Genomic DNA, 27,065 nt, shown 5'->3' with positions numbered 1-27,065 from the left:
GTGTGTTTGCTCGTCTCATTTCTTTGAAGGTGCCTGTGTGTTTGTGTGTGTATTTGTGCGTGCGGAAGTCTCTGTCCGCATGTACCTAACCTAGCTGTGCGTGCTGTGCACTCACTGGTGACCGCACATGCCCCCCCCCCCCCCCCCCCCAAACACATGATGCAACCGTGGCAAACACGGTGTAATCCACACGACCACAGCGTGACAATCCAAGCAGCCTGGCAGATGCTTCAAGCACTAATGGGCAGTCTAGTGCCTCTCAAAATCTCACTCCATTGTAGGCGCTTTGCGAAGAAAAAGCCACGCTCAGAAGCAAGAATTGACGTCAAATTATACTGTGTGTGTTTATATTTACCCACGCAGGGGTGAGTATGTTTAATTATCTGCGTGTAAAATTGTAACTCTTTGCAGTCAGATTTTGGCAAATCGTGGTGCTTGCTTGATGGACAGTTGACTATCTAAACGCTATGACGCTGAGGAAAAAAGGTTCTTAGCAGTCTAGGGCCGCTGAGCCTGGCGACGAGGCCACGCAGCGCGGATCACACCTTGTTGCCTTTCAATAAATGAACTGTACATAATTGCAATCATTCCGAGTTAACCGAGGAACACTACAGTGTTTAACCCCTAGCAGCACAGCTGGTGAGGCAGCGCGAAACACAGGCAGACGTCACTGTGACGTAAGAGCAGAGAAGAATGATGAGCATGACGTCAACAGGAGAGAATGCAGTGGAATTTATAGCAATGCATTTCAAACTGTCACTTTCAGTGATAAATGGAGTTTCATCAATAATTCGGCGGAATAGGGACCATTTAATGTCGCAGATGGATATATTGGGGGGGGGCTCTCATCAGCATGGCCCCCACCTCCCTGCCGCGCGCGGGGGGGGGGGGGGGGTACCCTGAGACCTGTCGGCCACATCACACAGTGCGGTCTTTATTGCAGGAAGCACCCCAAATCTGCCTGGCTTCAGCCCGACGCCTGCGGCTCTCAATCCGTTCAAGCTGCTTAATGGGACCAGAATACCCCTTCCTGCCAGTCTGCTCTTCACTTCGTCACGAGAAAATACACTTTCTCTGACGCAATTACCTCTATTTACATCCAGCAGCAGGAGACTGAGCCCTGCGCTGAAGTGACCTCGAGTCCCTGCCACAAAAACATTATGTTAACGAACGTAAACAACACAACACCCTCGCTGGAGGCTATTTCTGCTCCCACAGTAAATAAAAACATCGCATCCTTCTGTTTCTGGGTTTCTGAAATGCCATCAGAATCATTTTCAATGCATTTTCAAAATAAAAGTTACTTTGCCGCTCTTAAAATGTCGATCCAGTGACGCACAATATGGGGCAATTTGTGTTTCACGTCCTCCCTTTTTAGGTTTTGCCTGGTTTTTGCCTTTCATGACCACTGGGAGTTTGGGATTGTTACTGCCCCTTCCCCTCTCGAAAAGACCTCCCTCTAAGCATCATCATTTAGAGTTGTTGGAGCTTGTGATTAGGTAGGCGCAATAAATCTACCAGCCCCCCCAAACATATACGGCACCTCAAGGAGCTTTGGGCTCGACAGCAATGCCCAGCAGGCTGCCCTTGTCCGCTTCTTCCGTGCCATCTTGCCTGGTCTCCAAAGAGTGCCGGCTCTCAACTCGGTAGACTCGCTCCTTGAAAAGCAGTACTTGTATATTTTGGTGTTTAACGCTTCTAGTGCAGCGCAGTATGCACGCTATAGGGGATTTGTGGTGTGCACTAACATAAGCCACAACCTACATACACACACATCTGGAACACAAAGGGCTTTAGTCTCTGCTGCTTAATGCGTTCTGGGTCTGCACAATACCCCCTGCCCCTCCTTCCACGAAGCTTGAATGCTGCCAGGCTGATGGCTGTGTGAATTGGCTGCATCGGTGACTGGCCCCCTGCTCCCATGATATGCATTTCAGACAATGGCACAACCTTATGTCTCCTCCCCCTGTCAGTACTATTGAATGTTTAAGGGGGCTGATTCCTTTGGTCTGGACAGCTCATTCTGCCAAAAGCGCATCCGTTACTTTAGTACAGATGGGGGATGTTTACCAATTTGCCCAAGATCAGACTTTGGTCGGGTAGGAGTAGCTGGGATTCTAACTCTAGACATTTATAGTTAGACCTCATCTCGTGACTATCGCATCCAGTTCCTTTCTGCCTCCGTCCTAAGGGGACTATTTTTCCATGAGGAAGCAGGAACTGTGTGTGTGTGTGCTCACACCACACGAAGGGGCATTTTTATTTCTGACGGTTCATGTAACATCTATGAAGTGTTTCTTTCCACTGTTTAATGATAATAGCAGATAAACTCCTTACTGTGGACTCGTCCAAAGCTGGTTGGAAATTAAGAACTCGTATTTTCCGATTTTTAACAGGAATAAGTGTAACGTTGAGACACCTAAGGTGATCGCGTCGTCTTCAGCCATCACTAAATTGTGTCAAGCCATCCGGCAAAACCACACAGCACGCCTTTTCACGGATATTGCATTTAAACGAATTAGGTATGGATTTTATCAATGGACCACTTCCGGGTGAAAGGCTGAGACGGCTCTGTCTGGATTTATGCCATCGACTTGTTATATTTAGATATTTAGCAATACACTCTGACATGCAAAGTCACTTTCAACATTTTAAGCAAATATCTCTACTTGGCAAGGTAGTTGGACATGGGCAATTTAACTTTGTCGTTTTGTAGGGGATCCGCGCTGTGTGGTTCAGGTGGTATTTGTCCCTCGCAGTTACAATTGCAGCCTCTCTCTTGTAGTCAGGACATAATGTTTCTACTTCTGAAGTTTCATTTAGCTATTTGAGGTATTCTGGGAGTTGTTTTCGTTTGAGTGGCAGGCCGGATACCAATGGTTTGTTCAGAATAGCCAAGCACTGGAAACATGGCTATGCTTGCTTCCCTGCCCCCTGGCTGTGCTTGCTTCCCTGCCCCCTGGCTGTGCTTGCTTCCCTGCCCCCTGGCTGTGCTTGCTTCCCTGCCCCCTGGCTGTGCTTGCTTCCCTGCCCGTGCTTGCTTCCCCGACCCCTGGCTGTGCTTGCTCCCCCGCCCCCTTGTTCCCCTTCCCCTGGCTGTGCTTGCTTCCCTGCCACCTGGCTGTGCTTGCTTCCCTGCCACCTGGCTGTGCTTGCTTCCCTGCCCCCTCGCTGTGCTTGCTTCCCTGCCCCCTCGCTGTGCTTGCTTCCCTGCCCCCTGGGTGTGTGTGTGTGGCTCTGGGTCGGTGTGGCTGGCTCTGGGTGTGTGTGTGTGGCTGGCTCTGGGTGGGTGTGTGTGGCTGGCGGTGGGTGTGTGTGTGGCTGGCTCTGGGTGTGTGTGTGTGGTAGTAATTGCTGTCTGCTGAGCTCGTCCGTAGGGTACAATAGGTCTCACATTTGCGAGAGATTAAGCTAATGGCAATGTAAATGACACTGCCATTTATTTATCCGTTTTCAAAACCAACACATAAATACAAATTTTGTCATTTACAATGCCAATAGCTCAAACTTTTCCAAAGGCGAAACCATTGCATTGTAAATGCTTGTTTGTGTATGCTAGTAAAAAGCCTATAGTTTCCCAGCAAGATTGTCGCATAAATTCTCTCACTTTGAAGTCGGAGAAGGAAAAGTAAACACCATGCTCTCTTGGAAGCCTGTACCTGACTTTTGTCCTCTGTCTTTGAATACACAACATATGTGATGAGATAAAAACAAGATTTAAAGGCCTGTTAACAGAAAACAAGCACTCTGAAAGATACAGTATGCGGGCAGTGCTCCACCTGACAGATGAACTCAAGCAGGACAACCTAAAACAAATAAAGCCAGCGAGTAGAAAGCAAGCTAATGCGAGATACCTACCACAAAACCAATGGTTGGCAATGGGCACAATGCATTTGCATGGAATCTTTCAAAATGCCCACTAGAAGTAGTTCGCAAACCAGACTACTGCTCTGCCTGGTAGGCTTCAACTTAAAAATGTGTGTTTTTGATTCCCTCTCACAGACTTGTTTGAAGTGTGAAGAGGTAGACTTTCAGATTTCAGCCTCTGCTGAAGGCACAACACCTGTTGATGTTACGTATATATTTTTACAAATGTTTAATTTTTGTTTATTTACTCAGAACCATATCCTAATTTCTGCAGTGAAAGAGACCAGGCAATAGTCTGTAATGAATCACAAAGTTCTAAACTCCTGCCTAGATTTCAGAGATTGCATGGCGCTCATGCTTTTGACTTCTGTCTGAGATACCTGATGTTATGGTAGAATCCGTTGAGGCCGTCATGTAATTAGGAAAAATCTCTACATGAAAAGGTGGCCATATAACCTTGCCTATCAGTATGTAAGTTTGACTAGTACACCGCAAGGAAAATTGAGTCTTTAGATTCTTTGTCATCTAGGGCCCAAGCTAGCCTAGTACAACACCTGTAATGGCCCCTGTCTTTTGTAGAACACCTACTTTATGATGCCAAATATGACACATTATGCCCTGTTTGTTGACTTCTGCATTTTGACAGGCCTATTCATTCCTTCTCAGTAAGCAATTTGCATTTACCTCTTTAATGCCAGACTTTTCATATATCACCTCAGTCTGCAATTAAAAACTTTCCATTTCTGTACTATTTCGATCCTTCCTGGTTTACAGTGCATAAGACTTAAAAACTGTTAATGCCTGTCTGTGTGTTGACATAAAACTTATTCTTTGCCAGAAGCTGCAAAAGTGGATTTGTCTTCAAACTTCCTCTTCATCCTTCAAGTTCTTGCGGCTCTTGGATTCTCTGCTGCCGCTCAGTCTGCTCCTTCCCTTAGGATACAAGCTCCTTAAGTGCGGCCAGAAATTTAGATTGACAACCATTTAGACCTTTGGTGATTCCAATTTTTATTGGGGAGTGGCTCTTAGGAAGATTAGAAGCAGGCACTGTTAAGGTGTTAACCCAATTTTGGGTGAAACTGTCTACCTCTGTCTCAACCAGAGCTACATTCTAGCGCTGACAGCACCCTTGGGTCCTAGGTCGGTTCCTCAGCCTTATTTTGAAGGGCTAGGAATGAAGGACGATCGGGAGGGGTCGCTGGACCCTTCACAATACCAGCATGGTCTGAGGAACTGGGTGAGGACAGTGGACTGGTTACCTGTCTAGAGTCTGGCCTGCTTACTTCCCTTATTGTTGCTACAGAGGAGGGAGCTTCATACGCTGTGGTGGTGATGAGGGCAGCCGAGGTCCTGGGCCTTCAGCTCCCTTTAGTGCAAGTCAAGGCGAACATCTTGACTGAGGTCCTGCAGCTAGGTGTCTCCCCGGAACACCATGTGCCTTTCAACGAGGCCTTGACTGATGTCATTCTGTCCTAGCCCAGCACAAGGGATCCTGTGAATAGGAAAACCACCTGCGGCTATCACACTGCACCGGGTGACCCAAAATTCCTCTCGAACCACACTACCCCTAGAGCTTGGTGGTCCAGCCTCTACCTCACAGTGCACGTTCAAAGGGTACCTTTCGGCCCCGTCTGCCTTTTTGAGGCTGCCAGATCAACCCTCTTTGTTTAAATTACCTGTTGTAAATGAGTTTCTTAAGGGGCTTGGATTTATGTTCCTACCTGCCTCTTTCATCATAACTGAATGAACCCCTCAATTTGGTTCTCACCTTCCTAATGTGTGCTCTGTTCGAACCCCTGTACAACTGCTTTCTCTGGCTGCTTACCATCAAAACAGCATTTTTAGTGGCAATAACATCTGCCAGGAGGGGGAGCAAATTGCAGGCTCTCTCATAAAAGCCTCCGTACCTGACCATCTTCCCTGATGAGTTGGTGCTTGGCATTAAGGGCTCTTTTTTGACTGAAAGGGGTAACACCTTTCGATGTTGAGCAATCTGTCACCTTGCCCACTTTCTATCCTCCTCCGCACACCTCCAAGGAAGTGAATCAACTCCACAGTCTGGATATAAAGAGAGCGTTATCGTTCTAACATCTCCCTCCTCCAGGGATCGTATTTCTTGGGTATCCATTCACCGGAATCTTCATCTAGATGTCTCTATCAGATGGACATGTTAGTTACCTTTGGTAGCACCTTATCTGGTAGATATGATCTAGCTGCAGATTTCTTACCGGCCAGCCCATCCTCCCTCACTGCGCATAGGTTGCTAGGGTTGGGGCTTGACCCCATTTTCAGGTCCCTAGTTGTTCAAAACACACCACTGTCCGTGCACTTCATGGCTCCAAGCTTCTGGCGCGAAAAGTGGTGAAAATAACTGACGTCAGCGTGCCAAATTGGCACCTATATAAGTGATGCACACGTCACAATGGTGGAGACCACGCCAACGTCACATAAAGCTGACCAACGCCACCTACCGGCACTCAAGGATATTGTTCAAGGGTAATACAACTTCTGGATCCAGCCTAACACCTGGGAAATTCACAGGTAAGGAATCTGCGGCTAGATCATGTCTCTTCCAGGTAAGGCGTAGGTAAGTAGCTTGTCCATATAGATCTTACTATTTCTGACATGGCATTGTTGTTCTTTTACAGTTATCTCCATGCTGTTCCAGGTCCCGGGCTTAATGTTTTATTTTTTGGTAGGTATTGTTGATTATTAGGATTAGTCTTAAGTTATAGGAATGCAGGGACATGCTGCATTAACACGTCAAGTACATGAGGTGGAGTCCGGATTACGCGAACAAATTGCTGACTGTAAAAATTGAAGCTACACATCCTCTTACTACAGCATTGTGAAGGTTTGGAGAACAGAAACAATCTCAGAAACAATATTCGTACTAGAGGAATTCCATGTGTGTGACATGTGCCTAACTGAGCCCAGGCCTGTGCTCTCTCTCAAAAGGCAGATCCACGCTAGGGGTCTGGCAAGAACAGACAAAACATGTGATGACCTTTTTAATTGCATGTGGACGTGTACCGCTCTCCAAGCTAATAATGGGGAACACTGTACGATGACCATTATTCAGAGTGTCTCTTTGGAAATATTATATAGTGAAGAATGGCTTGTGCGAAAGTATTCGTTTCTCATACGATTTTGTGTGATTGTGCAAATGCTGAAGCGTTGGTGCTGTGTTGTGTTTATACTGCATCTCAGTGAGTGGTCTATACCAGTACTTTTCTACAACCTGATAGTTCTGAGTAAATGAGCCGGTGTTGAACTTTATTTAAATGTGACATACCAATTGCAAGAAGTGCTGTTGTAGAGGCACCAGGCACTTTGACCTTTTGTTGAAAGACGAAAACTGGCACACAAAACCCAGTCTTTGGAAATTAAGTGCTAAAGAATATATTTTTAACACTTGTCCCACTCCTAATGCTACTGCTGCTATTACTATGATGTTCTGTCTAAGACAGCCTACTGGTATCTAATGCCTGTCTTGCTATCATTGATGATGGCTTGTTATTGTTGCCTAGTTTTGTACATAATGCATCACGTTTGTGTTGTAGTAGACGGCATACAGTCAACCTTTAATGAGTGGCCAATATTAAACTAATGGTTTTTCCAGCGTTATTTCTTATTTACTTGCAAAATAAATTCCATAACTCGTTCTAACTGTAATAACAGAAGAACTGAAAACTTCATTAATGTATTGCATTCTCTACTTGCCTTGAAAATCAACTTCTTAGTATATTGACTGATCTTTCTATTTCATGAGTGTTTGTAGTTAACGCCACCATCTCCAAACGCTTGTATCTTGCATAGTTAATTTTGTGTAATCTAGCATAGTGAGTCTTAATCTTTGGTTGTGGTCCTGCACTCCTGGGTGTCCACGACTCTTGAGAAAATTAAATATTTAGCAGATTAAAGAAGTCTATATACATAAAAAAAAATGTAAAATATTTTTTAAAAGCTGTGTGTTAAGGAGTTTATAATTGGAGGATAAAAATGCCCTTACCTTGACTTGTGGGAGCAGCACAAATACAGCAAAGGAATCAAAAATTGTTTGGTGGCTCAAGTTGGAGCACTGGTAAAAGCTGACAAACTGAGCGTGCATTTGGATCACTAGAGACAAAAATATATACTGGAGTCCAGCTTGTCAATTCATCTTTTAGAAATATAACTTGCATTTGGAATCCTCCAAACTGCTGATTAAAATGTCGATTTTTGCATATGTTTTTATTTGTGAATTAAATACACTATTGCATAATTTTTTATTTGATGTACTTGTTTTGGTATTTGTGTTCTTTGCTTTGTGGTTCAAATCATATCAATTGCACAGGTTTGGGTCCCCGGCTTCTGGTAGTGATTCAGCAGGGGGCTGATCTAGTGTATAACTTTACATGACTGTATGATGAGTAGTGAGAGCACTGGTATTTCAGCCAACTAGTGGCTTGCCAATAGAGTTTATTTTTGCAGGGGGGTTGGTGTGGAATTATATTTCTTGGGGATTACATCCAGATGTTTGCTGATGGCAAAGTGCTTTTTTCATTGGCAGTTTTATTTGTGAAGGTATCTTTTAGGTATGCAGAATTGTGTATGTCTCTTTTGTTCTGAAATGTTGTCCATGTTTTCTTACAGCATCTTGGCAAGCAGCAGGAGAATTTATCAGATAATGATTTTGAGAGCATGGAGTACGGTTTCTCAGAGGCCGCCCCAGACTCATCCATGAAGGACTATGCTACTCATACAAGCCAAGGTCAGGACAGTGGACACTCTCCGGATGGGCCACATTACAACTCCGCCCCGGAGAAGCCTTTTGGTGACCTCAGTGATGTGGAGCATGCTGTCCCACCTCATGCCTCTTCTGCTGGTGGAACAATATTCAAAGGTGTCACGAACTCTGGAGCTCCCTTTGCTGGACCGGGGCAGTACCGGGCCTTTCACCAGGATCATTCCTCAGTCGGTGGGCTAACTGCTGAAGACATTGACAAGGCCAGAGAGGCTAAAAATAACACTGAGAATAAACCGCACAAGCAGATGGTAAGTTAATCTCCAGTTTCTCCATTATTGTCAATGAGATTGAATTGGGATCCAGGAAAGTAACTGCTGGAAAGGTTCACTGTTAAGTGTCATTGCTTGATTGGTGGGTAGGGGAACACTTGCAAGAGGTTGAGATCAGACGCCTGTGGTCTCCAGTACAGAGCAGCTACATATTGGTGTTCTGGACCTTTGGGCCATCTCAGGCCCTAAATACCTTCCTACCATCAATCAAGGGGATGCTGATACAGGTGCTCATGGACAACATGGCCACCCTGTGGCGCCGCAAGAAGCAAAGCGGAGTGGGAACCTGGATTCTGTTTCTAGAGCCACCACACGTCTAGATGTAGCTGGACAAACAGAACATCTTCTGGTTGCCAACCATCTTGCAAGGTCTCTGCATTCCAGTGCAACAAATTGAGTAGTCGTTGTTCGGCGGTAATGAATGTAGTATTTTTTAGGCTGATTTTTTATTAATGTTAAGACTCTAAAACAGCGACTTAGCAAAATGTACAGTAATGTTTGAGTACAAATGAGGTTGAGGATTTTTTATTTTTTATAATCTGCTTACTCTCAAATAGATTAACATGGGAATAAGCAAACCTCGGTATGGAATAGATATTCTGGTGTGTCTGACAGCCCTAACTTGAAATGCATATTTTTAAGCCCATAATTTAACACGTCCCTTAACAAGATATGTGCGACTGCTGCAGAAGATGATGGAACGGATTGCAGGTTTAATATATAAATATATGAATTATCCTCCTCTGCCTGCTCTTGTAGCTGCAAACCTCTGCATGTCTATGGCCAATTGTTAATATTTGTTCTCTGTGGGGGACTTTGGCTGCTGTATTCCTAAACATTTGATCTGTGGATATCTGAATCGATCTGTGGGTAACTTGAATATAATTTAGACTGTATGAGAAAGATTCATGTCTCCCTCAGTATCAGAATACCACCAATCCCTCCATCACCATTAGACTGACTTAGTTTCTTTTGCGTATACTCTAGCCTTGAAATTGTCCAGTTACCAGCTACCTATCACACTTCTAACCTTTTTTCAGCTCTTGCTGATTTTTGTTTTCTGGCCACTTCCTCAAGCAATCTAATCATTGTTGGGAATTTGCATTGGGGTTGATTTACCCAACTTTTACCCAACTTACGAATTCTGTGATTTCATCTTGACACATGACCTCTCTAAAGGAACTATCCGGCCCTCACATTGAACATAGCTCATTCATTATATGCTTTAGAACCACATGAATTTCCTTCCTGAATGTTGTACATATATCCTGATGAGACTTCTAAGAGCAGCAGCAAAATCACTGAACACCACCCTGAATAAAAATTATTCAATTTTTAAGCTGAATTATTTCCCTGGTCTGCAATGATTGTTTTAAGCATTACCCTTTGTCATTTTCCACAGGACTGCTTTTGTGGCTTTTTAACCTCACAGATAAATGAATAATTGCATGTCCTTAGCTTCAATGTGTTATTCAAATTCTGAACACACTTTTCTACTGTGAAAAAATGAGTTCACCTGTTCTGCATAAAATATGCTTTCTTGGAATCTTTTTAACTCTCTCATAGACTGATGCACTGTAAATAAGTTATTAATCTTTACCACCTGCAGTCGCCACCAGGCCCAATCCTTTTAAATTTTCACTGATGTGAGGAACATGTCCAATCTCTCCCAAAAAAGCTTTGCATCAGCTGCCAGGTGCAAGAGGATGTTTTCCATGCTTCTCATATTAAAATGTAAAGACTTTCTCATTAATTTTTCATTGATGCCTCCATCTATTCTATAACAGTTTGTAACTCATTCAAACACCAATCAGAGACCCTCTTCCATGACTACCCCATAACCACCTCTATTTACTAGTGCTACTGCCAGTGTCTTCTGTAGCATTGCTTTAGCATGACACCTAAAAATGCACATTTGGCACGTGTGTGAATCAGGGGACTCTACTGGAACATCTCAGATGAGAACTTGATATCCGCGGCTTAAAGCCTCTCTATCCCTGTTTTCATAACTGGTTTGTTATGGGTGTTCTGTCAACAGGATGAAGGCGCTCACCCGCTTTGGAGGTGGCATGATTAAGCAAGCCCTTCCTTTCATCTGTCTCTTGGATCCAGGCGTGAGATGCAACCTAGGATAAGGGGATCCAGAGGTGTACTTTAAAAAAAACAAAAAAAAATGCAAAGCTTATGTTGGGTGCTCGAACGAATGAAAATAGCCATATGGTTGTTTGCTGCTTAGGGAGCAGAGAAGGATAGATAAAGTGATTTAAACTACCACTTCATGGACAAGAACAAATCTTCATGTGGGTCCCCGATGGGTGCGGTTAATTTTTACCCATATTGAGAGGTCAACACGTTTCTGCTCTGACTAACCTCTGAAGAGGGTTGTGACTTTTTTCATGGCCAGTGGTCTCTGTTGTCAGAGAAACTAAGAAGAAGAGTAAGAAAAAGGAGAAATCGACTACCGGTCAAAGTGCAGATCCGGGTACTGCTTCTTCTAGTAGTGAGCCAGATTAGTTTATCTACAATAGGGTTATTGTGTCTCATCTCGCTAGTGAGGCTGTTAGGAGCCGGGCTGCTCTGGCCCGATCCCTACCTATACTGCTCTATGAAATTTAAAAAATGCAGCTGGTGATCATTCAGCCAGATTCAAATCCAATTCCTCTGCCCCATAGTTGGTACCAGGAGAAGGTTCACGCTATTTCAGATGCCTCCTGTCTCCAGCAAAGTCAGCTATATATCGAGATTCTGGATGGTTGAGCGATTTTCTCTGGCCCTACATTCATTAAAAGAAGGGTGATGTAAGTCCTTATGGATAACGTGACCACCCTGTGGAACTGCAACTAGCAGGGCGGAGTGGGGTCCTGGATCCTGTGTCAAAAGAGCCACCACTCCCTTATAGGTAGCTGGACAAGCCAAATATCTTCTGGTTGCCAACCACCTGACAGGGTCTCCGAATGTCAGCAGTTCTGTATGCTGGAATATTTCCTCCAAAGAACTCGTATGAGGAAGCTTTTTTTGGGTGGGGGGCGGGCGGCGCTACTGGAATTTTAAACCCGAAGAAGGCTGTATAAAGCATTAGGGAACTTCTTATTTCATTTCAAAGGCTACCGTATTTATAGACTGCCACCTTTGGCTCATAAGCAGTGGCAACATTATCCATTGGTGACCTGGCTATGGGGAAAGTTGTGTTCTAGGCGTGTGCTATAGATATTCATGCTTTGCATACTCCCGCCATCTAGTGTTGGGTCTGGATGTTTGCAAGTTGTTGTTCTTCGACTCCTCCTTTTGGTGATAAGGCGCATGGGCATCGACTCCGTTGTTAAATGATCTTTCCGCCATCTGGTTCGGATGTGTATTGCAGCGCTCTGATGCGAAACAGTCAATCTGGATCCCTTCGGTTTGCAATTCACTTACCTTCATCGGTATTGTTTTCGATCGCGTTTCCACCTTCTGCGTGTCTTTCTGAAAACTTTCAGTATCGAATCGAAAACTCCAACTGTGGCCTTTAGACCTAGTTTGTTTTCTTCTATCTACTTCCACTTGAAAATCCATCATTGAGTGTTCCGCCGATGGAACAGACGCTATTTCAATTCTGTCCTCTGTGCCATACCAAAAATGAATCCTGCTCAGTACGAGAGGAATCGCAGGTTCAGGCATTTGGTGTATGTGCTTGGCTGAGGAGCCAATGGGGCGAAGCTACCATCTGTGGGATTATAACTGAACGCCACTAAGTCAGAATCCCCCCCCCTAAACCGTAACGATACCGCAGTGCCGTGGAGCCTTGGTTGGCCTGGGATAGCCGGCCTCTTTCAGGGGGGGCGGTGCGTAGAGCCGCTCGCTTGGGGACCAGAGCGCGGACGGAAGGGGGCCCCCTCCATCGCCCTTGGTGCACCGCATGTTCGTGGGAACCCGGTGCTAAATCATTCGTAGACGACCTGATTCTGGGTCAGGGTTTCGTAAGTAGCAAAGCAGCTACCTTGCTGCGATCTATTGAAAGTCATCCTCTGAGCCAAGCTTTTTGTAAATACCTGTGCACTGACCTTCATAAGGTCTGTAACCTCTGTCTCTCCCCAGAACATAAAGAAGAAGACTGTGACACATGTCGGTAGTTCCGATCCAAAAAGACTGCAGGACCGTCTGTTTCGACGAAGAGCCATGCAGTGGCAGAATAGAGAGGACACCACTGATATCTTCGGAGCAATCAAGCAAGAAGAGATGGAAGCAGCGGAAGAGGAAGAGGCCATCCCTGTCCGGGACACCGTTTCCGAGTTAGAGATCAAATTAGAGTGCCACAATGTTCCAGCTGGACAGGGTGCAGTGAGTAACAAAGCCCCTTTGCCCACCAAACCCACTCCAACTAAACAAAAGGCTATTGGGCCACCACTTCCAATAGGCCATGGTAGGCACAGAGACTCTGATTCCAATGTCCTAACTTTCGGCTCAGCACTGAACCTGCAAGTCAAGCCTTCCAGCTCTGGCTTGAGTCGAGATGATACCCCTTAAGTTCTGAAACATTCTGGATCCAAAGGAAAAAGGACACATCCAGTTTGGCACCGAAAGTTTTGCCCCCAAAACAAAAAGAAGCTCCTTTAAAGACAACAAAACAAAAGCTGGATCCAAAGCAGAAGAAAATTCATATAAATCCTGACACTGGCCACATTACAACTAAGCCAACAGTACCACCTTCCAAAAGAAGAATAGACGCTGAATAGAAGATTCCCCTCAAAAAGAAAAAAGACATGTCTACTAGTCCTATTAACATTCCTCAAACACCACCACCTTCTTTACCAGTTTCTATTATACAGCTTCAGACCCTTTACACATCTCACCACCGGGTTCTCCAAATACAAATCCTAATACAGTAGATGATGATGACGCCTATAATCTGCCACCACCTGATCCATGGGATGACTACAATATATATCCACTGAAGACAGAGACCCAGATCTATATCCAGCTAAACCTTTCCCTCCTGATGATACTGCCTACGAGGAGTTGATTGCTAGGGCAGCCTCATACCATGGGGTGACTTTACACAAAGAAGCCCTATAAGAGGATGTCCTATATGAAACACACACAGAACATCACATTCCTTGCTTATGTTAAAAGATACGATGAGGCATGCTGACTATATTTTAAAGGATCCAGTTACAGCATGCATCCTAACACCTAGGGTCAGTTGCCTTTAGATTCTTTAGTAGTCTCTAACAGCCTTAAAAGTCCAAATTCACAAACATAAGGGGAGGCACCACGTCCTGATGAAGAATCAAAACTTATAGATACGGGTATGATAGGGCGCATTGGGATGAGATGGTAGAACTATTACAGTATCTCCCAGAAGAACAAAGGAAAAAGGGGCAGGAAATAGTGCAAGAAGGCAAACTTATCTCTAATTCATCCGACGTGTGTTAGATGCTGCAGATAATGCAACAAGGGGAGTCAATACCAGCATTCTACTCTGGGGACATGCATGGCTCAGAATGTATGGTTTCAAACCAGAAGGCCAACAAACTATTCTTAATCCACCATTTGATAAGGAACACCTCTTTGGGCCTCAGATAGACCCAATTGTTGGAGAAAATGAAAAAGGACGCAGAATTGGCAAAAATGAATGGGAGCACTTCAGTCTCATTCTACCAGAGGTTCCTTTTGTTGCTCCTTCTAAATAGGGGGCTCCAAGTCTAATACCACAGATGCCAGTGCATCTTTGTATAAAACACAAACACAATCTTCCCCCTCTAGAGGATTCTATAAAAATGTATATAGCGAGAACAGCTTTAAAAGAAGAGGTAGAGCTACACCAACATGCAACTCTCAATCCACTAACAAACAGTGACTCAATATCACTCCCCCCGATCATTCATCTCCTCTCGGGGGAAGATTGGAACAGTTTCTTCACATTTGGCAATCAATAACACCAGACACATGGGTGTTGGACATTATCCAACATGGTTATTGCCTGGAGCTCACAAGCAACCCTCCCAACATTCCACCTCGTATTCACAAACTGTCTTTAGAACACCAACATCTGCTCAAACAAGAAGTACAAGCTCTTCTAACAAAAGTAGCTAAAGAACCCGTCCCAGTAAATATGAACTCTGTTTTCTTGGAGGACTACGAAAAGGGGTCCAAATGTCTGCTATGAAAGGGGTAGCAATGAAGAACAAAATTTGTAACGACTCCAAAGCTTAAAGGTCACTATTACAACAGATAGCCTGGTAGGCATCTCGTTATTGCACTTTATGAGCACATCTCTAAATTATTGGTTGTGCTCAATAACCACTAAATTAATAATGAAAAATGAGAAATTTCCTAACCATCGTAATGAAAAGTTTGTTCTTCTATTAAGGACTCAGAGGCGAGGATTATGCTAAAAACTTTCTTCCTTTATAACAGCAGAGTTCAACTTTAAACTACCTTTCCCATCAAACCTTGGGAAAGGACCAGAAAGAAAGTTTGTCCAATCACAATAAAGGTCAGGTGCATAACATCGACTGCATCCTGGTCATCGCCCTCTTTCTTGAATGCGACTAACGATGCTCTAGTACTGAAATGTACTCTCCTTTTGGCTACTCGGAACCTGGGGAAAAGCAACAACTGTCATTGATTTATCCTGGGTATGAAAAACCTCCTTCTAATCTTCCACCTTACATTTGGACAGTTCATATATTGGGGTGGGGGGGAGGCAGCACAATAGAGGGTTTTGCATAAAAAACAAACCTTCTCAGATTTTTGCAGCTTTTAATTAAACGAGACTCTAAGACACAGATGTACTGAAAACGGCTCCTCAAACCCAGCAGTAAACAAGCTGCACAAAAAGTCCTACGCTGACAAACAAGCCTGAAAACACAAAACGCAGCGCGCTTTCAAACCTACAAAGCGCAAGCAGCTCATGGCATGTTCCTTCTTGCTGCTGGACACATAGCACTCCCGATGCCCAGACAGTGCAGGTACAATGCCTGCATTCCAGCCTCCTCCAAGGTGCATTGGATGTGGACCCTCACAACCACCCTGGGATAAAAAAAAGAACACACTGGGGAAGGGTTTGGGAGGGAAAGGAAGCAACAAGAGTGGAGATACAGGGCCTGAAAACACAAGCACTTGTATGGAGTGCTCAACCGCAAACAAAAAAAATGTAGCTCCCAAAACGGGAGCAGTGGATAGATCCTCTGGGGGACGGCTAAACACAAGATGGCCATGCATGCCAAGTACAAATGGGAACAAAGGGTACAAGTGCGACAATGGAGCAAGCAAATGGTAAGCCTGTGGCTGACCAGCCCACAAATTGAAAACATGTCTCTTAAGGACATGCTTAGCAGAGTCCTAAAAAGTGGCAAAAATCTCTACCCGGCCGGGGGGGGGGGGGGGGAGGGGGGGGAGGGGGGGGAAAGACAAAGATAAGAGTCAATATTGTTACATACTTTAGGTGCTTAAAGAGTAGTGGTTTAAAAATATAATTCTTGGAAATTATCATTCCCTTGAATTATAGATTTAATTCAGTGAGATGTACATAGTCTTAGTCTGATTTTTATTCTAAACAGATAATTGGTCTTTAAGGATGAACATGTATTTGGATAATGAACACATGGAAACACTCCTTGCCTTTACTGTTGCCCTTATTTTGAACCTCATTTTTTCCATAAAAGATTAGCAAGACTTCAATTTTTTTTCATATACACCACGTTTTAGGTGGACTTTGCAAAGAACAACCTCAAAAGTCGTCACTGCAAGGCAAAGCATGATTTTGAAATGGTATAAATGTAATTTATAAAACAAATAACACTACATTAATTTTTTATATTTGTATTAAAGAGGGCCACAAACAGTACTACAGTGTGTTTATCGTAATCTCTTAGCTTCAGTCTCCTGTGTCAGAAATCAAATGTTTTTTAAAGCACTCGATTACCCTGGGGTGTCTTGACACTAGCAGAAATATGAACACAATTTAATGAACCTGCATTAAATTTAGTTATTGAAAATCCAGGTTTTTGCTTGCTTTCATAAAGCAAGCAGTGTAGGAGCATCTTAAATATGTAGTGGAAGCAAGTTCTAGCCTCTGGTTGCTTGAAGGTTGAAGCTGCTTCCACCCCTCTTGGACTATTTGAATCTTGGAACTACCACATTTTTTGCTCCCTGAGATCATAGAATTCTACTGGGCTGGTACCACTTGAAGGATTGTCTTGAGAAAAGAGGACCTGTGTCATGAAGCACCTTGTAAACCAGACAGAGTGCCTTAAATGATGTCCGATTTCTAACCATTAACTATTGTAGATCTTTAATGGCCTGAGAAGCCTGGCAGCCGCATTTTGCAGTCTGCAATTTATTCTAGTATTGCTCTTGCAAACTCAGATACAGACCGACTTACAGTAATCCATTTTAGACAACACTAAGGTGGTAATATCCGTTTTCGTTGCACTAATTGGAATAAAACGCAACATTTTCTTGATCAGTTTTTAAGTAGTGAATGAAGATGAAATGCCTGAATTTAATTGACTAGAGTAAATCAATTTGTCGTCCATTAGAACTCCCAGACTTTTTGCCTTTTTAACTGTATCCGGGAGCGCATCCATCTCCTGTGGCCGGCAGGAAGGTGTCCAAACAGGTGATTGTTCTCAAACAAAATGACCTTGTTATTACCAGAGTTCAGTTTTCAGCAATGACTGCCCATCCAACAGTTGATTGCACTCCTGCAATCATGAAAGCTGCTCCGATGAAAGCTAGCTCCGATATTATGGATGTTATTAAATGCTGATAACACCATTTCTGTCTCATTTACCATTAGGAGGTGAGGGAAAATCCGAAGGAAATCATCAAGGATGCTAATTCTGTTAGCAGGAGATTGAATAGAGTAGGACTGAGCGAGGACCCTTGTGGGACCCCGCAAGGAGGGGAGAAAGGTTCTGATCCGAAGGAATCAAAGGCCACTGTTCGGTCTCTTCCTTCCAGAAATTATTTAAATAAGGCCAATACCTTACTCCTTACACCGAGGGTCAAAAGCAGCCGCAAGGTCGAGAAGAACAAGAGCTGCAGTTCCTCCACTCTCCCTTATCTTCTTGGTGGCATTGATTAGTGCCGTCTCAGTGCTGTGGCCTCGTCTGAACCCAAATTGTGTTGGGCCCAGAAGATGGTTATTTAGAATAAAGGACATCAGTTGTTTAATCATTTTTAGGTCTCGCCTTTTCCATTCCGAAGGAATGGGAAATGGCGAGAATTCAAGTGCTCGAAATTCTCGTGAAACCACCGCTTTTTTCGTGCGGTTTTCATCGAGTTCACGTGGCCACAGGCACACGCTTTTGGGCAATAAACTTTCCCCCTCCCCAGCCAGCTTTGCCAGCAGCATTTGCCTCATCAAAGGCTTCCGCTGCCCCGCCCCCCGCCCTCACTTATTGCAGGCCGTGACTTCAAAGGGTGCCCCCTGCTTCACGGCCATCTGTTCCCCAGCACCTCCCCTCTCTCTCCCCTAATTATTCACTGCTGGCCGGCCCGCACATCTGCCAACATACAAAAATAAAAACTGCATCCTCTTTACATGCCCTAAACATGAGTTCTTTGGTATGCTACTAATGCACATGGTGCGTAATTCGTTCAAGTACGTTAACAGCAAGAAATATCTACAATTTAGAGCTTGTTTTTGCTAATGTCAGAGAAGTTAATATAGAAAACATCACTGATGCGACTGTGAACTCACAAAAAATGACTTGAAAGCAAAGCAGCATCCCATTTGAAAGGTGTACTATGAATAAGGTTCCCAATTTTCAGATTTTACTGATTTTTACAGATAAATATAGACAGAAATCACTGTGCATATAGTTTCAAAAGTGGAAAAATACAGAAAATTGTGTATCTTTTGATTGACTCTCCAATCTGTTATTCATGAATTCCATGTCATTAGCTGTTCAGATTGCTACCATGGGGAGTTAAAAAACAAGCATTGGCATAGCCAATAGGTCTCGCTTTTTGGACCCTATAAGTATTTAGTTATGCAGCAGAATATCCTTGGTGCAACAACACCAACTGTTGCATGGCTAAACGCTTATAAGGTCCCAAATGCGAGACCTATTGGCTATGCCAATGCTTGTTTCTATTAATTTTGCCGGAAATTGCAAATGAGCTATGGGTCTTAGTTTGTGGAATCCTCAGCGTTCAGACTGGCCTTTTTTAGGAGGGGAAGGATTGAGGCCTCTTTCCACTGTGATGGAAAATGACCGGTTTCAAACATGGAGTTAAAGATGCCAGTAAGATTATTAGCAATAAATTCAGGGATCAGTTTTATCGCTGATGGTAAACCAGGATCTGTATTTAATCCAGATTTGGCATTACATATTAAGACCGCCTTCTGATCAGGTGTCGCTGGGACACACTTCAAAGAACTTGGCTGTTTAAGTTCGGTTTTGAAGGTTGTCTTCCTTAGTGTCCTGTGCACTTGTAATACTAATCCTGGAGTTTAGATTATTGCTATTAGCAACCTCCGTGTATATTAGATCGACTTTGTCGCTAAAATAGTGACCTAGTGAGTCTCAGATGACATGGTTACTGTTAGATTCTTTATCAGGGAGTTTACTAAGCTTGGTAATCACCTGGCACAATTCTTTAGAGGAGTTTTTGGTGTTGTCCTTCTGCTGGGTAAAATAGGTTGTTTTTCCCTTCATAAGTATGTTTTTATATTTGGACAAAGAGCATTTGTTAATTTCTTTCTCTATATCATATTGTGACGTACATTTCCTCTCGAGTCTTCTGCAATTTTGTTTTTCTGCCTCAGTGCCTCAGTAAACCAGGGTTTTTTTTCTACGGTCTTTGGATGTCCTTAAAGGGGCTACTTCAGAAACGGCTGTATTTAGGCATTCAGTGTATTCCATTGAGGCTGATTCTGCATTCTGTAGTGTTAGCGGCTCCCTATCTAACTTGTTCCAGTCTCGATAATAGCTATTGCTTTTAAAAGTTTTATTTGGTGGGGTAGTTTGAGGAAATCTGTAATTTGAAAAATGATCAGTCTAGGTTAAGGACAGGATTTCTTTAATTCTTATGAGTGGGTTGTTCGAAATAATGCCATCTAGCGTATGACCTGGGGGATGGGTACGTTCGTGTAGTAGCTGCGAAAGGCCTAGGATCTTCATGGTTTCTATGAGTTCCGAAATGTCCTTATCCTCCAATAACTTGAGCTAGAAATTGAAATCTCCATAGTTATGTCTTTTGTGCAAGCCCCAGCTTCAAGTTGGAAGCCCACGGTTTGCAGAAAGCAGCCCTTAGGGCCCAGAGGATGATAAATAAGGAGACCTGAGAAAGTTTGTTTGTGTTATTTCAAAGATGAGGATAGTGCTTCGAAATCTAAAGATGAGGCTGGCTCAAAGATAGCTCTGAGGGAGTCTTTTTTATATCTAAGCCCTTAACCCTCATCTCTTTTTAAGGGTCTATCCAGTCTATATAAAGAATAACCTGCAGGGGTATCTGCAAGATCAGGGCTAGAAGATGTTTGCCCAGGTTTCAGTCACAAAAGTTGGAACAATATGATGACTGTCGATAAGTTCAGGTAGATTGTGGCAGTGTTTGACTGCCGAACAGGCGTTTTATGAGCGCGCATCGCTGTTAGTGGATTGCGCGAAATGTTCGAGTTGTCTGAGTGCCTAGTTGGGCAGTTTGTGTACAGAATTGAAAGCCACAGTTCGGGCAAATGGTTTTGGAAACAGGATGGAATTCATCTAGGTTAATACTGACACACCTGTGATTTAAGTGATTAAAAGAATACAGTTCCTTATTGGAGTAACATATCCTTGTGGTCTGGAGAAAAACTGGCAGGGGTTCCGCCGCAGACGGGTTTGCCTTAGAACTACACCAAATTAAACCCAATGTATGAACGTTTCAATGTATTCTTTGAGTTCCAGCAATATCAAGCCAATGTTTGTTTGGCATTTATAAACCATTCTACCTTCAGCCATGGTATGTAAAATGGCTCCAGAGTTCTTTATGGAATTATTTGACTATAATAATGTGGTTTTGTACATCACTTTCTAACACAGAATAATAGTTTACCAAAGTATTACCTAACACAATGGTACTCAATTTATCATACTTGAATTAATCAAAAGTTGGGTCCGTCCTGTCAGCGGCAGATTACACACAGCCCTCAGTAGCTAACTTTTAACTCACTAAGCTACTTTCCTTTGGAAATGGATGGCAGCGGCTACAGTCTATTTCATAAATTCAAATGCTTAGCGCAAAAATGTTGCTAGACAGGCCATTTTATGCAGGGTTCACCTTCAACAATAGCAGTTGGATGTTTTTCGTCTTCTAAACAGCTAGGCGGCCACCTAGAAGGATACTCTCGCAGTGGGTATTGACAAATAAAAGGGTCCGATGGGCCCCCAAAGCAACGAGGGTACACAATGGCATTGGGGAACAAGGTGAACCTGTGAATCCGTGGCAGAGCAAGGATGCCAGCAGCCATACTTTCCCGTCGTCCCCGATCATTGGTTTAAATTTATCTATACCAGAAATTACTCATTATATCAGACTCCCTATTTGCTACTGAGAAGTGCTGGTACTTCTCAGCACTTTATCAATGCTGTAAATGGGGAAGTGATGGTACTGTCCCTATCACTTTAAAGAAATGCAGAATCAACTGTGTGTGCGGGTAAAATGATGAAAATAACTTTCTTGTAGCATAGTATAATGGCACAGTATAATTTGCACACCACAGTAAGAGCTGCAAATGTTTAAAACCTGCAAGATATGGTGCACTCTTCACTAAATTCACCAATAGTCTATTTTCCCCTCATTTAAAAAAAATGTTCTTGCTAGTTTTATTTACTTGCAAAATCAAATTTGCCCCAAAGTTGTATACCCCTCAGATTGTCCAAATGTCTGCAGAGACTCGCTGCCAGGAGTATATGCCTTCAGTTGAAGATGCTGTCCCACTTCACCCCACATGGAGTAAGATGAAAATGCAAGGAGACTGTCCGGCTTATCTTTTTGTTGTGTTCTAGTCCCCACCTTGGCCGCTGAGTTTGTGCTTCGGTGCCTTGCTACTGTGTGTTCGGCCGGCCTACAACAAAAGCAAGTGCCCTCACGCCTTGCAGCTACCTACCTGGGCTACTCCAAATAAAGAAGCAGAAAAGTCTAACCAAGACACACCTACATCTTCAGTATATCAGAACACCACGTCACTGTACTGAGTAACGCATCAACACTTATGTTCAAGGAACCAGGACCTCTGTAAGAGCATGTGCAAATTATGGTCTGTCCTGAGCCTTGAAACACTGACATGAATGCAGTGGGGGGGTAAAAGCCTTGCTTAGAGACTGAATCCATTACCCCCTCCACCCCCCGCCATCCCTAAATAATTTCTTTGCGGACAGGGGTTTTATATCAAGAAAACATATTGGAAAATTAATTTTCTAGTTGATACTGCGTGCACATTACCGCTTCTCACTGAATTTCTTTGCTTCAAATGCCTTTCACTGGTGGTGACAGTTACTTTTCTTTCTCTTTGCACGTTGATTTTTAAATTGGTTGTGCAATTTTTACACCGACATACTATAGTACGTAAATGAGGATATACTAAACCTAATGAATAGCTGCGAGTGATATGTTGGGGGGTATTTTTTCCTAACCCAAAACAATCCAGTGTTTCTTTCTTAGGAAATTGGTTTAGTGTACCTGAAAACAGTGTATACCTGAGAACATTTCTAAATTGCAGCATAGGAATTATTTTTTGGTTGTTCCACTACTTTGAAAAGTCACCAGCTGCCACTGTGTGCTGCTTTTTCCTTGCCGAGAGCATCTGGGAGATGCATTCCATCTGCAATTAGACACAGGTGCCTTACACATTCCGACCTTACCTATTTCGCTTCATGTTCTAATGAAAATCTGGGCAGACCTAGCTAGTCATTTTGATAGCCCTGGATTGGGACTGGACGATGTGATACTCCGATTGTTTCAGCCTGATCATCTGTCCTCCGGTCTGGCAATCTCTTCTGAACGGCCTCCTGTTTCTGCAACAGTGGAGTGTTCTACACCGTAATCTCTGCAACCTACATCCCCATGCATGGAGATTAAATAGTTAGGCTGAGTTCCTTTGATTTGCTTCTTTGAGATAGTGGTTCTCATCATTGAAGTCAGTTGTCCTTCAGTGAAATCCATTTATTCAAGATGCTGGGAGATGTTTGTGGTGTTGGACCCATCATCATGATGCTCTGCAGGTCTAACTTTCGGAAGTGTTTTTTTGTTTTAGGCTTAGCATGCTCTTAGTGTCCACAGCTGAAGGTTGCATGTTAGCCATCTCGACTTTGTATGCCAGATCAGCCTTTTCTTTTCAAGTCAACTGTTGTGATTAGCTTTCTGACATGTATGACTCGCTTGTTTCCTCCAAAACCTTTTGTCATGCCACAACGGGAACTCGGTGTGGTCTTCACATTTTTCATGTGCACATCATTTGAGCTGATGCACGACTGTTCCCTACAGCTTCCTGCTTTTCTCATTGCGAACACTTCTGTGTGTCGCACGAGTCAACTGCAGTGGCTGTCAGTGCAACTTTCTTACACCACTTCCTTTCCACACAATTGGTGCTGTGGACCAAAAGTACTGTTGCCCATTCTACAATCCTCCGCACCCCTTGAAAGTATAGAAGGTTCATCCACTTTACCCTAAATAAGTGAGCTTTTATATTAACCATTCAAAAGACTAAAGTACGGACGACCACCTCTTTATTGGTCTTGTTGGGACCAAGGAGAGCAGAGCGGTAAAGCAGTGGTTTCTGTTGCAATGGATAGTCCTTTGTGTAGAAATGTTATTTTTTTTGCCAGAAAAGAGCCCCAAGGGTCTGTGGGCCCATTCTACCAGGGCCGTAGCTGCAGCATCTGCACTGGCAGAAAGCCTGTCTTGGACATATCCTTGTTGGCGACATAGTCATCAGTGCATACATTCACAAAGCATACTGCTTTGACAGCCAGGGCCACAGTGCAAGGACCTGCAAGGCTTCTAGGTTTGAGTCCACTGCTCACACCGACCTCCGTTTGGGAGGAAAAGCTATGGTATCTCTTCTAAAGGTGGCAAATCTGTTGTTGGAAGTAACCATCAGAAGAACAAGTTACCTACTATCAGTAACTCTCTGTTTGCAGCATATGTAACTGCAGATACACATGATCTGCATACTCCTGCCATCTAGCGTTGGGCTCAGACGTGCACAACTTGTTGTTCTTCGAGCCTTTCGAGTCACAACCTAAAGTAACTCCTCCTATGATTGATAATGCACATGGGCATCGGCTCTATTGTTAAAGATGTTGACAGCGAGTACTGCGTCCTACTACTAAAAACTACTGGTCGAACACCGCCCCCTAATGGAGTTGTACTTTGAGTCCAGTAATAGCTCGGCAGTCTTCCGGACTTCCACTGCATCCCAACAATGGGCGGCACCCACATAAGTCTAGGGACCAACTAAGATCACTACGCTGAAACCGCAGCATAAGTCACAGCCTTCCTTGGTGCCGGCTGTGCCCTCTGCACCGGTGTAGATGATGGGCTCTTCGGAGCCGAAGCAAGATTCGACACTCACAAACCAGCTCCGTCATTCAAATAGCTGTCAGCGCCCACTCCATTAAAGGCACATCCCTCAGCATACTCTGAGTATTCTGATGCCCCATTCTGCAGCACCTTCAGGAGGAGGAAGACAGAAGAGAATATTCATTCACCCACAAACAGGCAAGATTTCTGCCAAAGTGCCACCGAAGATGGAGGAAACTCTTCGCAAAAGGAAGCCTACTTCGAGGAGCAGCTTGCACTGGAGCCTCTACCTCCCAAGGCGAAGAAGCACTGAGACAAGGATGCTAGCCCTATACCCTTGCTTTGCTCAATTCCTCCCCCTTCCCAATCAGACTACCCACCCTTCCAGCTAACGTCTCTACTCCTCCTCCACCACATAGGCTAAGTCTTTCATCCTTGCCAGAAGGATACCCACATTTGTCCTATGGGTAGGATAGTTCCCCCAGATCCATATAATGCCCTATATGACCTGGAGCCCCAGGATGATCCATGGGATGATTATGGTGTTGTAGCCGCAGGGGATAATGACCCCGACGTCTCCCCAACCAAGCCTTCTCCATCAGATGATACCCCCTCATATCATGAGGTCATTCTCTAGGATTCCACCTTTCACAAGGTGGACCTGCCTTCCACCACAGAGGAGGATCACTTCTTTTTTCTTAATCGTACATTTTTTAGCAGGTATTATACACCATAGTTCATTAAACATGCGCTGCAGGTATATTTGCAATAAAACATCTGCATTTGTATTCCATTGTATATGTATTCGAACCCATCAAAATCAAATCATTCCCCCCTTTAAGTATCGCATAAAGTATTGACCACTATGTCAACATTTAGCGAACCAGCAGTACAATTTCACCAGAAAAACCCATATGATGATAATCATGGGAAGCCAACTGAAATATGGAATTACATTACCAAACAAAAGTGGAAGGAGTGTAAAGTGCACATGCATTACCAAGATTGAGCAGTTTTAAAAGATATACATACCAGGCTAAAGCATCAGTCATTCCTACAAATAGCACAGGTGTAATGGTAAACGTTTATAAAAGTCATGATCATGAGGCACATAGTGCAAGTGTGTAATCACTTCACATGTTGCAGGTTTCACAAAATAAGTGGTAAGCAGCTATACATAGATAAAAGATGCAAAACTTAAAGATTCCTAAAAAAAAAGAACAGTAGTGGCACAACATATAAGCTTCAGTTTCATAAGATACACCAGCCATGGTAGCCCCCTTCTGTGCCATTGTAGATTGCAGCCAGCATAAAGTGCAAATGCATAATCTTAGACTGCGCCGTCAGACAAAATAAATGAACGCTGTATACCACATGTATACCAAACATGAGAAAAAAGTCACAGCTGATCATAGGAGGTAACCCATAGTTACCCACTAACTAATTGGAACCCCACACTGCAACAGAATTGGAGCAACAATTGTTATTTCCCTCGGGAATTCTGCTCTCATAATCTGAGGAGTACGAGGCTGAGATAACGCCAGTTCCCCCGATGGAGGGTTAAGAGGACAATAGAGTACCCTCTGCTCCAGAATTACATCCATAACTAATGCTCTGCATCTAGTTAGTTATGTGGGGACCAAATCATTCCCCCATGCCTCTGCGTCTTTTGACCTTCACATTCATATAGACTATTCTCCATGGTGTACATTGCTAAAAGCCGAGACCTCCATTCAAAGAAAGTTTGAGGGTTTGGGCTTAGCCAATTGGATGTTATATATGTGTGCCACCCCCATAGCCTCAAATATCAAAAAGTATTCTCTATTAGAGCATCTGATGCCTTCTGCAACCCCTAACCACATGATCTGAAGGGTAATTTGAATCTCCTCCTTTGAAATCATGCTGACAAAGGCCCCGATTTTCCTTAAAAAGGGAATTCGCGCTGGCACATATGCGTGCTTTCTGCCTGCTCCACCCCACATCAATGACGTTCCTATCCCATCTATATAGCTTAGCAGGAGTATAGTATAGATCTAACACAGTCTTGAAATGCTGGCTCATTAGCCCAGCCGTCAAGAGCACCCCACAGCCATTCTCCACTGACTTATGCTGCTCTATCAATGCATCTATCCCAAGACTTTCTTCCCATTTATATTTCTGATTCTGAGCCTCAAATCATCAGGTAATGCTTGTATAAGTAAATTGTAAATCTGCCCAATCCTGGCTCAATTCTGTCTAGCTTCTATCATTGGGATCATGCTTGTCGTTATGATTCCTACCCAATTTGCCAAAAACAATCCATGACCTACAGATTTTTGAAAAAATATTCTCGAGGCAATCCATAAATTTCCTCCATCTCACCAAATGAGTACAGTTGCCCATCCTCATAAAAGTCACAGCATAGTAACACCATTCTGAGCCTATCTCATGCCAAAGTTATCGTAAGATATAGAGGGCAAGGCGGGAGAGTTATATTTGGCTTTTCAAGATCTCCTCACCACTTGCCGGCATATCCTATACCCCCCTTCCCAATCTTAAAGCAGGTCATTTTATAGTAGCTATGTTAAGTTTTCTTTAAAAAAACAGCCTTTCGCCTCAGCGCCCAGTGTTAATTATTATATCGTTGGTGCTTCGGAATAACTTAA

General features: G+C 43.6%; 1 protein-coding gene across 2 annotated transcripts in view; it reads left to right on the top strand.

The window, feature by feature from the left end:
- COQ8A (coenzyme Q8A) overlaps window positions 1-27,065 on the top strand; it is a 366,784-nt gene that overhangs the window by 100,419 nt on the left and 239,300 nt on the right. For both annotated transcript variants that reach the window (XM_078649870.1, XM_078649871.1), the window contains exon 3: window positions 8,503-8,904. In XM_078649870.1, coding sequence (XP_078505996.1) covers window positions 8,503-8,904 — 402 coding nt within the window. The remainder of the gene's footprint in view (window positions 1-8,502; window positions 8,905-27,065) is intronic.

The sequence above is a fragment of the Lissotriton helveticus genome, chromosome 6 (genome assembly GCF_964261635.1).
Source record: "Lissotriton helveticus chromosome 6, aLisHel1.1, whole genome shotgun sequence".
Lineage (NCBI taxonomy): Eukaryota > Metazoa > Chordata > Amphibia > Caudata > Salamandridae > Lissotriton > Lissotriton helveticus.
The sequence above is the reverse complement of the archived record's forward strand: the minus strand, read 5'-3'. Positions and strand labels throughout refer to the sequence as shown.